This window comes from Onychostoma macrolepis, chromosome 13 (assembly GCF_012432095.1).
Source record: "Onychostoma macrolepis isolate SWU-2019 chromosome 13, ASM1243209v1, whole genome shotgun sequence".
NCBI classification, from domain to species: Eukaryota; Metazoa; Chordata; class Actinopteri; order Cypriniformes; family Cyprinidae; genus Onychostoma; species Onychostoma macrolepis.
In genome coordinates this window covers 11,773,696-11,787,978 of record NC_081167.1, presented here as the reverse complement: position 1 = coordinate 11,787,978, position 14,283 = coordinate 11,773,696, and the positions used below count along the sequence as shown (strand labels likewise).

The window sequence follows — 14,283 nt, the reverse complement described above, 5'->3', positions numbered from 1 at the left end:
TTCATAGGAACAATGTACCCTCTTTTGTTTTTGTTTGCTCACTAAACCATAATCCATTTGTCTGGACAGGAGACTAATGCGGTCCATGTGAATGTAGGAGCAGGTTCTTACCTCGAGGTCAACATACCCATGACTGTTGGGGAGAATGGTAACTTCCAAACTTTTATGAAAAATATAAACAGGAGTAGTTAATGAGGGTGACATTTGACAGTTTTTGTTTGTTTAATGTAAATTAACTTGACTCATTATTATTATTATTATTACGAACTGCAGATTTGCCTTCCTGAGTTTTATATCATACTATTTGTATTTGCCTTTCTATTTCCGTTTAGGTTATTCTCCCACTGTTAAAGGCCAGTTATTACATGTAGATGCAACCAGCAGTATGCTGTACAGGACACTGCTAGAGGCTGAAATGCTGGCTGTGAGTGCACAATGATTTTATTGTTTATAAGTGTTATGCAAAACTATGTTTTCAAAATTGACTAGTCCGTCTTAAAGATGCCCTGGATAATTAAGCTGGTTTAAGGTCATGTTTACCAGACCTGATCAGACAGACTCCAAGCGTAGCCCTTCAATAGGCTGAGTGACTTGAAACTTTAATGCACAGAACTGATAATCTTCAGAAAATGGGAACATTGCTTGCTGCAGGCGATTTGAGATCTGACATTAATTGTCTTGAAATTTATTGTTGAAGATGGGAAATTTGTTACAAAACATGAATTTAGAGAAGTAATATTTGTAATAATTCAGATATTGCATATTGCGAGGCCCTTCTCTACTTTGCTGACATTCACCCACGCAGCACTTTGGGGAGGGTTGTAGCGTCAGCATAGAAGTGTATTGGGCTTTTGAAACAAGTGATGAATATAAATTCTGAATTATTTGAATGATAATTGTAATAGTATGTATAATGAAAACAATTGCTTAAATGTCCTTGTAAATGTCTTAATTATTCTGCCCTAAAGCTAAGCTGAATAAACCATACTGAATGCTAACAGCTGTTCTTGAACTCCTCAGTTCCATGTCATAGCCAGCTATCCACGCGTGTGGAACATGCCCCAGTCCTGGCAGTGTGAGATTGAGGTTTACAAAGCCACGTACCACTTCATCTATGCACAGAAGAACTTCTTCACAGGTAACGTTTCTCTCTTACCTGTAACTAATGTGTCTAAAGTCCATCCTCTGGTTGACGTCCTCCTGTTGTGATCTGCAGATCTGATCAAGGACTGGGCCAGCGACAGTGAACCGGACATCTACTCTTTCGTTCCATATTCGTGGAAGTTTAAGATACTCTTTCACCAGTTTGAAATGATTTGGGCCGCCAATCAGCACAACTGGATTGACTGCTCCACCAAACAGCAGGAGAACGGTGAGAGAGACTTTCATAATGGATGTGACACTGGAAAAAAACTAATATGTGACCCTGGACCACAAAACCAGTCTTAAGTCGCTGGTGTATATTTGTAGCAATAGCCAAAAATACATTGTATGGGTCCAAATTATCCATTTTTCTTTTATGCCAAAAATCATTAGGATATTAAGTAAATGTCTTACCGTAAATATATTAAAACTCAATTTTTGATTAGTAATATGCATTGCTAAGAACTTCATTTGGACAACTTTAAAGGCAATTTTCTCAGTATTTTGATTTTTTTGCATCCTCAGATTCCAGATAGTCAAATAGTTGTATCTCGGCCAAATATTGTCCTATCATATCAAACCATACATCAATGGAAAGCTTGTTTATTCAACTTTCATATGATGTATAAATCTCAATTTTGAAAAATTGACACTTATGACTGGTTTTGTGGTCCAGGGTCACATATAGTGTTTGAGAAATGTGAACACTGTAGGAAATCTAACAAATTAATAAGGCTTTGTTTACACACTGCACACAGTTTTGACAGTCTGCCATTTTGATAGTGATTTAGGAAGATGTAAAAGACAAAACTGATGTGATGTTGCATACACATAATATCCTGCATGATGGGAGTTTGGATTGGATTTGTTAGATTGGATTAAATTAAATTAGTTTTTGTATATGTAATTTATTTTGTGTAATGTAATTTATGTAATTTCTTTATTTTCATACTTGCTGGTTGATTTGAATATGAAATATTATTAATAAACTTTATTTGTATTCTACCTTTTATGAAAATTTTAGGAAATGCAGGTCAAAGTGCTTTATAATAAAAACATTACAATAAGCACCAAGAACTTCACATGAGAACAAATAAAATTACCATAATTAATATAACATAAGATAAAAGATGGAACACACTTCATAATGATAATAAAAGATAAAGGTAGTATACATAAAATGCATAACAAAAAAAAATTAATAAATGATTTGTCCATCAAAGTGCACATGTATATGATCACATATGGGTCCAGGATTCTTATTACTAAGTAATAATAAAAGAAAATATACTACAAAGAATGTTTCAGAGAAGTTATTTTTAGTGCCAAACTAAAAAGATACATTTTTAGCTTTCTTTTGAAAATATTTAACTTATTTTTTTTTTCATTTTTAAATAGATTTTCTGTTCAAGCTATAAAGATTTAACAGTCTGAACAAAGCCTGTTAGTTATTTTAATACTTTGTTATATTAGTGCCAAATGAAAGGACTCAAACAAAGCACCAAGCACTTCTAAACATAATGGATGGAATCAGTTTGACTTTTTTTATTGATTTCTGAATAACTTTATAACTTATTCATGCTCTTTGTCTGTAGTTTATCTTGCTGCCTGTGGGGAAACGCTGAATATTGACTTCACTTTGCCATTTCACGATTTTGTCCCGGTCACCTGTAACACACGTTTCTGTTTGAGAGTGAGTGTACACCCTTGCAAACATTTACACGCACTTGTCTGTTGTACTGAATGGTGTGTGATCAAGCATTACAACCTTATATGACATTAAAACATAAGCGGCTACCTAAATCTCCTCTGAATGACACTGAACTCTCATTTAGGCTGAGGACACAGATATGCGCTTGTGTCTGCCTGACTGTCACCCCAGCCGGTACCCACTGCTCACCCTCACTAAGGATTACCAGCACTGTAAGACCCCTCCAGACAGCAATATGCCAGCAGAAGGGCAAGGAGCACCTCCCAAAAACTACAAACCCCGCTGGAGGAACATGACTCATGCAGAGTAAGAGCACACCATTGATCTATTTCTGTCCCTCTTCTTTTCTGCTTCCTCTCACTTGTACTGCTCTTTGACACTTCTGTTGTGTGTGTGTGTGTGTTTGTTTCCAGGGCTGGTTGGGTGGACTGCTGGAGTGTGCCGAACTTCATGCTGATTATAGACTATACTTGGCATCCCATCTACCCTCAGAAAATTGACCAGCAGCTCAAACAATCATGTAAGCGTTTGAATAAAACAATAAAAATAATAAACTTATTCTATAGATATTGTAAAGATTCTATAGACACGCCTACTGCTTTATTGATAGGTCTGCATTCTCCATCAAATTAAGTGGAAATATCTAGTGGAAAATTCTTAAAGGGGTGATTGACTTTTTTTTTTTTTTTCTAGGCTTGATTGTGTTTATGGGGCGCAGTCTAACATATTAATGCATCGTTTAAAAAAAAAAAAAAAAAAAAAGCATTATTTTTCACATAATTTACCTTTATTCCACATCGCTCTGTTCCTTCTCCTCTAAACGCACTGATCATTTCCTGCTTTTATGAAGCCCCTCCCTCAGAAATACGCAATGGGCTCTGATTGGTTAGCTGGTCTAGTGTGTTGTGATTGGCTAAACCGCCCCTCACCTCAGCGGCATGAGCTCCGGTTGTATTGTAAACAAAGGCGTCGTCTATATTGCTTATCAATTTGAGCCCGATTGAGACCCAGAGAATATTAGTGAAGAGGATCGTGCAGAACCTGTGCAAGCACGGCTCTTAATGGTATGTTTTTTGTTTGTTGTTGTCTCATACTTTTAGATACGCTGTTATTTGTGAATGCTACTGCTTCTGTTAGCTTTTAATATACGGTTTTATCCTGATTAAAGCTTTAATACAGCACAGCAACCGCACGCTCGTCCATGTATAACGCTTCTCATAGCTGTGTGAAAATAAGTGTATAAATGGAACAGTTCATTGTTGGAGCTGATCTGACTATCTGAATGAGAGAGAGAGATGCAGAGTGGGGTGACGCGAGGAATAGGATTAAGAACTACTGCTTTAGAACATTGATTTTGAATCTTGTGAATCCATTAGAATCGTTAGAAGACAGAATCGCGATTCCTATATGAATAGATTTTTACGTGCACCCCTAGTTTTCTCTTTCTCTTCTCTAAAGCAGCGCAGCATGGCCTCGCCCCCTTTGCTGCATGTTCCCAGGGGTGGGGTTTATCTGGGTTCGTGATGTAACAAACCCGGGAAGTAACTCGTTGTAGTCCCTACGATTCGTTTTTGTAGGCATTAAACTGCCAGAATTTTAAAAGACGATATCTCCGTTTGTGTGCTCAAACAGCAACATTACACACTAACTAACGTTAACAAAGTGAAATCGCAATCAACCACCCCTTTAAGCAAATCAAAAGTACATTTTGGGGGCCTGCATGTAGCCCAAGCTACATACATCTCGCTGCCTGTTTTTAATCCTGTCAGTAACATGTTTATCTCAATAAATAAGACGGGCATGTGTAGATTTGGAAGTAAATATGAATACTTGCGACAGATCTTCGTATAAACTACTGATACCAAATGTTTTATCTAGAAATGTATGTGATTGTTGTCATAAGTTCACTTAAATTCAAAATAATATTTAAAGTTATATAATTGTTAATAAATAATAAATAAAACTATCAGATAATTTGCAGTTTAGACCTGGCTTTCAGTTATACTGTAATGTTGAATGACATTTAATTACTCATTTTATCCCAAGAAATTGAAAATAAAATCAATGTAACAGAGGCATGAGTTTCAGTACTAGTATCATTGATGCTGGTCTTCATTCATAATACAAGTACTTAAAATATCAACTATTTGAAATATCATCTTTCTGATGTTCTGCATTCATTTAGAGATTCATTGTGAAAAATATATTTGAAGAATCATTGTTAATTACAGAAAACTGTGCAATTAATTAAACATTAAACATTCACTAAAACATTTAATTAAAATTGTTAGTTTTGTAAACAATTCATATGTAAAATAATTTCAAGCATTTAAGCAAAATACTTTGATCGTGAGATGCATTGGTTCAGTCAAGTGTGTCAAAACCTTAGATGAGCCTTGTATATGTTTACTTATAAAATCTCTGTTGCTGTTTTCACTTGCAAAGTACATTTATTAACCTGACCTTTTTATACTTCACTTTACATTATGTGCAGTGTCAGAAATAGAGGAGTCCATGCTGTCAGCACTGCGACCGCCAGAACACGCTCCACCTGTGCCGCCTCCACCTCGAATCTCCTCTGACCCCAGCTTGCTGCCCCCTGACCGCTTACATGTGGAGATGGAGCTGAGCCCAGACTCCCACATCACCCTTTACGGCCCCCTCCTCAGAGCGCTGGTGTCCATCAAGGTACACATGTATATGCATGTATGCTCACATATGGGTCCAGGATTCTTAAACCAAGCAGATGTATCACTAAAACCACTAACTCATGTTTATTTAAACAAACTTGTGTCCTTCACAACACACTCCTCTTTTCCTTATAATGACAGATTAAAATGAGTGTGACTAAATAAATGGCACTGCAGTATCCCATTAAAATGGTTGTTGTGTTTATCTGTGCAGGAGAACTACTTTGGAGAGGACGACATGTACACAGACTTTGAGGAGTCTCTCTCCAGCCCTGTGCTGAGCTCCTGCTCTTCTTCGTCTGGTTGGACCGGGGTGGGTCTGGAGGAGAACCGCTCAAAAGATACACCCCACCTTCTCTCCCTACGGCCCTGGGACATCACCGTACTCATCAATCTGCACAAAGTCCATGGACGACTTCCAACGGTCAGTACTGCTTCAGTGATTTCATTCATAGAAGCCAAAGTGATGACATCATTGTTAAATTAGCATATTTGCAATCGTGACTGTGAGCCTACCCTTTTGATGCCTTGCAGGTACTGATATTTTCCTTCAGGAATCGCAAGTGTGGTTGTAAATCTTATTTGTTCTCTCTTTACAGCACTGTAGCAGTGATGGCCCAGAGGGTCCTACGGGCTTCCTGGAGCGCCTGTGTTTTGAGATGAAAAAGGGTTATAAGGAGACCATGCTACAGCTCATTCTCTCGCCTCTACATGTGTTTGTCAGTGATAACTATCAGGTGAGAGTGGGAGGAGGTGACCTTGTTCATGTTCTCTCAGGTGCTGGTATTTAAAGTTCTTGTGACTGTTTCTGTTTTGTGTAATTTATTCCTGTGTGTGTGTGTGTGTGTGTGTGTGTGTGTAGCGGCCTGCTGTTGATGCTCTGTTGAGAGATGGGCATCTGAGCCTCTCGGGGTTGCAGATGAGAGCCCACGCTATGTTCTCTGTGGAGGGCTTACCAGCGGGCAGTGACACACTCGAATATGCTTGGCTCATCGACGTTCAAGCTGGAGCTCTTACAGGAAGAGTCAGTGTGCCACAGGTGACTCATTTATTTTGACACTACAAAAGGGATGTGTGACTTTTGTAAAGGAATTTTTCTAGTAATGTCTGTGGGATGATGACCTTGCACAAATATTTTGACGCATTACTCATTGTGTTTGAAGAAAATGTTCTCAGTAATTACACTTTTAACAGAAATGTAGCAGGCATGTGGACTGGAGAGTTTAAAAGAATGTGAAAGTTGGATTTTTGTTAAAGCTCTTGAATAAAATCTATAGAAAAAAATCCTTTCTATGAGATTTATATATTGTTAAGCATAGTAGTCCTCTTAAACATCTTCCTTTTAGTTAATTAATTTCATAAGTAAGTGAGCAAATAGTACATAGACATCAAAAAGTAAAATTTTTCCTTCATTGCTTGTTTTTGTCTTGTTTACCTTCACCGCCCATCAGTAAGCCTCAAGTACCGATCAAAAATGTTAAATCTATTTGAAATGTCAAACCAAAAGATATTTTATAGTAGTTGTTGTAATCTATAATGTTTAATTATTTGCTGATATGGCACTAAAATACATTTGTCAGTTTGATTAATATTATAAATGTATCTATAAATATAATACTAACAAATAGCGAACCTTTTTTTTTTTTTTTTTTAATCTCTAAAAAGCTACTGAATGTGTCACCAAAAGGGATTAGTCAAGATGCTTATTTTAATCTACTGACAGCATTAATCACAGTTTGCATGCATTTGGTGCAGCAGATGTGATCTGGTTATGTTTGTGTTTCAGTGTGCGTCTCTTGTGGAGTGGGGCGAGAGCTTTGTGTTTCATGTGGTGTCCCGAGATTTCCAGCTCGAGCAGCCAAAACCATCTGTCACCTGCCAACATGGAGTTGATCGTAGAGTCTGTGATGCCAAGGTATTATAGAAACACGCACATCTGCACTGTCATATTCACATCATTTTCAAAATGACTACAAAACTGAGTGTGTGTCTGTACGTGTAGCATGCAGCCCTGCCTGGTCCCTGTCGCACATCAGAGGATCTGAAGTACACCATGACTCGACTAACAGTTGACGGAGCCCAGGTTTTCATTGTTGAACATGGCTGTGCAGCCAGTATTAAGGTATGACTAGCGATTGATCAGATAACAATACTGCTATTGATTTATTTATAGAATGATTTCTGAAGGAGCATGCAACACTAAAGACTAATTTAGCTTTACAAAATTGCATTGTAAAATATATTCACATTAGTGCTGTCAAATGATTAATCGTGATTAATCGCATCCAAAATAAAAGTTTTTGTTTACATAATATATGTGTGCATACTGTGTATATTTATTATGTATATATAAATACAAACACACGTATATATTTAAGAAAAATGTTATGTTTATATATTTATATATAATAGAAAATATAAGAATATAAATGTATATGCATGTAAATATTTTCAAAATATATACTGTATGTGTGTGTATTTAATTATACATAATAAATATACACAGTACACATTATGTAAACAAAAACTTTTATTTTAGATGCGATTAATCGTTTGACAGCACTAATTCAAATAGAAATAGTTTTTGCTGTATTTTTGATCAAATAAATGCACTTCTTTCAAAAACATTAAATAATTGGGGTGTAACGGTACACAAACATGACGGTTCGGTACGTACCTCGGTTTTGACGTGACGGTTCGGTATGTTTTCGGTACAGCAGCATGAAAAAACTAAACGTATTTTATTTTATTTTTTTTTTAATTAAACAGTGGAACTGAATTTACTGAAAAGATTGCTTTTTCTTTAAATAAATTCAATTACAATTAAAATTTACTTGGATAAAAATCTTCCTCAGCTTCTGCTCTAAACTATAGGGAGCCCTTTTACCTTACTATAAGGTTACAACTAAAAACAGAGCCCAAACTTAAATTTAATTACTATTTATTTTTAACTAAAACAGATAAAAAAATTGTATGCAAACATGTAAATTGCACATAATGCAGTTTTTAAATTAACTTCTAAATTATACAATTTCTATTTGTTGTTGAAATAGGCCTAAACCTGTTTCATAAAAGATTTTAAACATACACTAAATAAGACATCACTAACAGGTATAGTAAAATAGGAGTATATAGTCTAATATTTCGTGAAATGCTCTTTTCTAGCAAAAAAATTTGTTATTTCTCTAGCAAATAACGAGCTGTGGACACTGACTCGCCTGAGGTAAATGAAATGCTATGTGACATTTTGTTTACAAGCTGTTTTATTGACGTCTTTCCGCAACTGAACACTAATTGAGCGATTACACAAGGCATTATTTGTTCATTCATGTATGTTTTGCGTTAGAACTAGTAGTAAAGAGGAAGGGATGATCACGCTCACTCGCGCTCCATGCTGCCGTTAGAACTGAGGCTTCTATATGGCGATATGTTGCACCACATCAAAGAGCGCCAAAACGGCATTTATTGTTTGAATTTCCTGAAGAAATGGAATGATTTGTTCGGAACACATGTGTACCGAACCGAAAGACTCTGTACAGATACGTGTACTGTTACTACCCTATTAAATCATCTTAATTATTCCAAACTTTTGACTAGTAGTGTATGTATGTTTGCCCATCAGACCGGAGCCTTGCGGTTGGCCACATGTAATCTGCACACAGCTGCTGTCGGCGAAGGCATTAGTGCCGTTCTCCAAGACGTAGTGATCGCTCAGTTCATCGAGCAACAGGAAGTTGCACGGCTTGGCCTGCCTCCACCCCTCCTTCGGCGTTCTCATTGGCTCGAAGCCGGTTCGGTGACCTTTAACCTCATCACGGCTGATGTGGCATTGGCCGCTGACCATCCAGCCAAATATGAGATCCAGAGGCAGTTCCTGGAGCTTCATGACATGAAAACAAAAAGGTTCATGCATATCCTTTATGATTTATTTTGTGTATTGCTTAATGTGCAGGCAGTCATATTTTCTGTGTCTGTATGTGTGTTTTAGACTTTGGTTCCTTTGGCCTGAAGAGAAATACAAGAGAAGCCGTAATCGCTGTGGTTGTCTTGGTGGATGTCGTTTTTTCGGCTGCTCGGTTGGTGGCCTGGACTTCTTCCGCTTGGAGGAAATCACGCCCTCATCAAGCTCCGCCTTCTCTAGCGTCAGTGCAGAGAGTGACATGTCCTACGGCCAGTCTTTATTACATCCAGGAGAATGGATCGTCACTAAGGAAACTCCTAAACTCTCTGACAGTAAGTTTTGTTTGTGGCTATTATGAAGCTGATTATTTATCAAGCGAATTGTACTTATTGATTGGTTTAATTGAAGCTAAAGGTGTTGCTATTCGGAGAGAAACGTGTTCCCCTGCTCCGATGGTGGACTTGGAGAGACGTGGCCAGCACCTCAGTCTGCACGTACCTCAGCGCTCTCACAGCTCTGCCTCTTCCTCTGAGGAAAACTCTTCCTCCAGTGCAGCCCTGCCTCTATTAGCTGGAGAACGAGAGAGTCCCTCCCCCTCTACAGAGTGAGTCAGACACAAGCGCTCCTGTATCATATAAGACAATTTCACTCCCATAACCAATTTATATCTCAATCGTGAGATATTTATGTCTTGCAATTGGACATTTTTATATCTCACAATTTCACTTTTATTTCTTATTTTAAACTTCATCTCACAATTTTTTACTATATGGCGTAAATGGGCTTCTATAAGCCAACCTGTCATATGAACAGTCAATAATTAAATACACTATTGTTCAAAAGTTTGTGGTCGGTAGTATTTTTTTTTTTTTTAATGTTTTTGGAAGAAGTCTCTTATGCTCACCAAGGCTGCATGTATCTGTCCCAGTAACATTAACTTGGCCTGGTTTTTAATAAAAACAGGTTCTTGACCCAGCTCTTTCTTTTGCTTTAGTGTTTGAACGTGTATTTTACTGTGTGTTTTACAGGTTAATGAATGTAACCACTGACGGTCCAATCCCTGAGGGTCCGCCCTTGCGCTCTCCACTCCGTTCTCCTCTCAAGCGCCAGTCATCTGTCCAATCAGCTCGCCTCGGTAGCACCAAGAGCCTATCGGCTGCCGTCTTCGCAGAGAAAGCCACGCCTCCTACTGGTGTGCAGTTTAGCAGCGAGGTTTCCCGTAGCGACGAAAATGTTCTGGACTCACCAAGGCAGAGAAGAAGCTACGGGTCATTTCCTTTCACTCCATCAGCTGATTCTAGCACATTCCATCAGTACCGCTCAGTTGACTCCTCCATGTCTGTGGCTGACAGTGAAGCCTACTTTAGCGCTAACGAGGAGTTTGAGCCAATCAGTAGCGATGAAGGTCCAGGTACGTATCCAGGGAGGAAACGCAGACGGAGACAACAGGGTCAGCCTCACACAGAACACAGTCGCACATCTATATACCACAGTGTGGAAGGACCTCTGTCAATCGCTGAGACCCGCCCACCTCCGCTGCCTAGCCACACTTCCCAAGCCTCATTTGTCTCTGCACTTGGATTGGAGGAGGAGGGCTCTATTGAAACAGAGAAGGTAGAGACTGGCCTCCTGACAACACAGCCACATTTAATGGCTTTATACCAAAATTACCTTGCACATTATCATGTTTCAAACTGGGCTGTTAAGCAGCCAACCAATAAGAGAACATCTAAGTCATCGCTGCATCGCCCACTTGACCTTGACACGCCTACAAGTGAGGAGAGCTCCGCCTCCTTTGACCAGTTGTCCACCCCATCTTTTAAGGTTTATATTTGAATTTTTTTCTTAATTGTTATATATTATTTATGCAGTTGTGAGTCCGAGCTAGATGAATCTTATAAAGAAATGTCCAGGTCATATTTTAGCAACAATATCAAGGAAAAAATAAATATGATTCGTATAAATAAAATTAAGTCTGTTTATAAATATACAGTAAATATTACTATAAATATAATTTTATATATATATATATATATATATATATATATATATATATATATATATATATATATATATATATATATATATATATATAATAAAATGTACATTTTGTGGATAAATTTGTATTTTTACATTACATTAGGCTACTGAGGATTTACTTAATTGTCATGAGATTGATTTGTCTCTATGTAGAGTGTAACTTTTGGGTAAAACATGACCTGGGCATGTTGTTAGTGTAAGAATGTTGCTTGTTCATTCATTATTTGTTGTTGCTAATTATATTTGTGCTCTTTTACAGATGGTGAAGGGTGGTTTGTCTGCCACCTCGCTATTGGACAGAGGAATTCAGCTCATGGGCGATATAAACAGGTAAAATAAGAAATCATAACAAATCAACAGTGGTTGTTTCAGTATCATTAAACACAATTTCAAGCATGCATTTTGATGTGTATTTGTGTATCTCCAGCACACCTTACACACCACTTGACAAGCAGGCAATGGACAACACGGATGAGGAAACGGTGACAGAGGACTGGACTGTTGATCAGCCTCTTGCTCAGACGAGAACCACAGCCATCGTAGAGGTCAAAGGGGCGGTCAATGTGGTTTTGACGCCTTTAGTAGCTGAAGCACTAGACAGGTCAGACATCACAGCAACTCTCACATCACCCATCTTGTGCTGCCATGACACCAAAATTTTGACTTTTAGCCTGTTAGCTTTCAGATCATTTATTTGCTAGTGCACTCCTAAAAATTCACTAAATTATGCAATTGATCAGAAAAGGAACAAACAAGCCTTTCAGTATGGCTTCTAAAATAGGAAACGGAAAGAAAAATGTTTTCATCAAGAGATTTAATGTGATGTTTCATAACTGCCACATTGTTTGTGAAATTCTCTTTGTTTTTTGTTCCAGGTACATTGAGTCGATGGTTCACTTTGCCAGTATTCGCCACCCTGCATCAATCCTGGATGACCTGCATGGGAAAGTGCTTAATGAAGTGTATCAGATCAGCAAATCCACTGTCTCTGAGTCTGTAAGTAATCAATACAACACACGGAGACGTGACAGCACACTTAGACCTTAATGTGATCATGATGAATGCTGTGTTTTCCAGAGTACAGCAAAGCCAGAGCACAAAATATCTAAAACAGAGGGAACCACCCCTGGGTCTCTGAGCACACCGCATGGACAAACTGATCTGTCAATCAAACCTGACAATGTGAAGATAAAGGGTTTGCAAGCTAATGTGACTGTCCCAAAGGTACCTTTTTGTGTGTGTGTGTGTGTATGAAAGAGAGAAATCTTATCATGTAAATATGAAATTGAAAAAAAAAAAATATGAAAGTAATTGTATGTGCATGTGTCTGCAGGTGAACCTTTGTGTACTCCAGGCGTCTGTAGAAGAAGGTTCACCATCCAATAAGAGTGTCACACATGTCTCTCTAGTGGCCTTGTGTTTTGACCGGATTGCAACTCAGTTGCGCATGAATAGGTAATTGCAAACGTCCATATAATGTAATGTAATATAATATTTTATGTCATTTAAAAAAAAAAAATCATTTTAATGTGTGATGTGTAGGGGCATAGTGGAGGACACAGAAAAGCCCTCTGTTATGATGGAGAAGTTCTCGTCTGCATCTAAGATGGCACCTCAGTCCAGCGGTTCGCTCCGTTCTAATGCTGGGATTGAGAAGGGCAAGGAGATCGCAGCCAGACTCAACATACACCGCATACACAGCCAACTTCGTGGCCTGGACTCATCCGGTACGCACATACACTCAAATTTATATCCATATGTTTATTTATTATGCGCCACTTGAGAATACTGGGATTGGAATACTGAAATCTCCTACCACATGGAATTACTGTTTTACTTAGTTATTAAGTTCAGATGATATTTAATTGAACAAAATATTAGTTTTATTTTTTTATTGTATTGTTTTCCTTGAGTGCTATTTGGAATTGTAATTGTTTGTTAAAATAATTGTTTGTGGTAACACTTTAGAATAGGCAACACTTATTCACTATTAACTTTTCCCTTAATAAATTCCTAATTTGCTGCTTATAAATAGTTAGTAAGGTAGTTGTTAAGTTTAGGTTTAGGATTAGGGATGTAGAATAAGGCATTAATATGTGCTTAATTAGTACTAATAAATGGCTAATATTCTAGTAATATGCATGCTAATAAGCGACTAGTTAAGAGACCCTAAAATAAAGTGTTACCTTGTTTGTTGTTTGTAACAGACCTTGGAGCTTGTGCCATCACTGCCATTCCTTTTGAGAAGTCCAAGGTTCTCTTCAGTTTGGAGGAAACTGATGACTTTGTTTTAGTGGATGAGACCGAGCCCTCTATCTCCACTGAACATGTCCCAGAACACACCCCTGACCACGCTCGCTCTTGCGCCAGTCCTGAGAAATGGGGTTGGATTATGTTTGAATGTGGGATTGAGAACCTCACTGTCAAAGGTATGATACATGTGTTGAATTTCAGAGAGCATTATCTGAACAACATTTGTATTTCAGGAGTGTGAAATGCATGTCTGACTCTTCTTCAGGTGGGCGGCAGTCAGGAGCCGTGCTCTACAGTGCTTTTGGGGTGATGGGTGGGGCCGACAGTGGTGTCAGGGATGGAGTCTCAAAATCAAACGGTTCTAGTGGTTCTCAAACAGGGAGTGGCTACAGCACTGATGTATCTGATGATAACCTGCCCAATGATGCGCAGAGCCCTGCATCTGAACCCAACAACAATTCAGACTCTGACGAACAGGTTCTCGATGTTCATGTATAGTTAATGGCCATTTGAGATCTTATAAGTTTTACTTGGGTCTTTGTTTC

The 14,283-nt window shown here is 38.1% G+C and overlaps 1 protein-coding gene across 11 annotated transcripts in view; it reads left to right on the top strand.

Annotated features, from left to right (window-relative positions):
• kiaa1109 (KIAA1109 ortholog) overlaps positions 1 to 14,283 on the top strand; it is a 69,328-nt gene that overhangs the window by 12,884 nt on the left and 42,161 nt on the right. For all 11 annotated transcript variants that reach the window (XM_058795152.1, XM_058795144.1, XM_058795146.1 and 8 more), the window contains exons 12-36: positions 70 to 148; positions 333 to 424; positions 1,021 to 1,138; positions 1,217 to 1,372; positions 2,739 to 2,836; positions 2,979 to 3,160; positions 3,268 to 3,374; positions 5,349 to 5,542; positions 5,759 to 5,968; positions 6,144 to 6,281; positions 6,407 to 6,583; positions 7,331 to 7,459; positions 7,547 to 7,666; positions 9,167 to 9,447; positions 9,533 to 9,777; positions 9,854 to 10,049; positions 10,474 to 11,269; positions 11,745 to 11,815; positions 11,913 to 12,086; positions 12,361 to 12,481; positions 12,563 to 12,709; positions 12,819 to 12,940; positions 13,028 to 13,212; positions 13,693 to 13,914; positions 14,004 to 14,215. In XM_058795152.1, the coding sequence (XP_058651135.1) occupies positions 70 to 148; positions 333 to 424; positions 1,021 to 1,138; positions 1,217 to 1,372; positions 2,739 to 2,836; positions 2,979 to 3,160; positions 3,268 to 3,374; positions 5,349 to 5,542; positions 5,759 to 5,968; positions 6,144 to 6,281; positions 6,407 to 6,583; positions 7,331 to 7,459; positions 7,547 to 7,666; positions 9,167 to 9,447; positions 9,533 to 9,777; positions 9,854 to 10,049; positions 10,474 to 11,269; positions 11,745 to 11,815; positions 11,913 to 12,086; positions 12,361 to 12,481; positions 12,563 to 12,709; positions 12,819 to 12,940; positions 13,028 to 13,212; positions 13,693 to 13,914; positions 14,004 to 14,215 (4,572 nt within the window). The remainder of the gene's footprint in view (positions 1 to 69; positions 149 to 332; positions 425 to 1,020; positions 1,139 to 1,216; positions 1,373 to 2,738; positions 2,837 to 2,978; positions 3,161 to 3,267; positions 3,375 to 5,348; positions 5,543 to 5,758; positions 5,969 to 6,143; positions 6,282 to 6,406; positions 6,584 to 7,330; positions 7,460 to 7,546; positions 7,667 to 9,166; positions 9,448 to 9,532; positions 9,778 to 9,853; positions 10,050 to 10,473; positions 11,270 to 11,744; positions 11,816 to 11,912; positions 12,087 to 12,360; positions 12,482 to 12,562; positions 12,710 to 12,818; positions 12,941 to 13,027; positions 13,213 to 13,692; positions 13,915 to 14,003; positions 14,216 to 14,283) is intronic.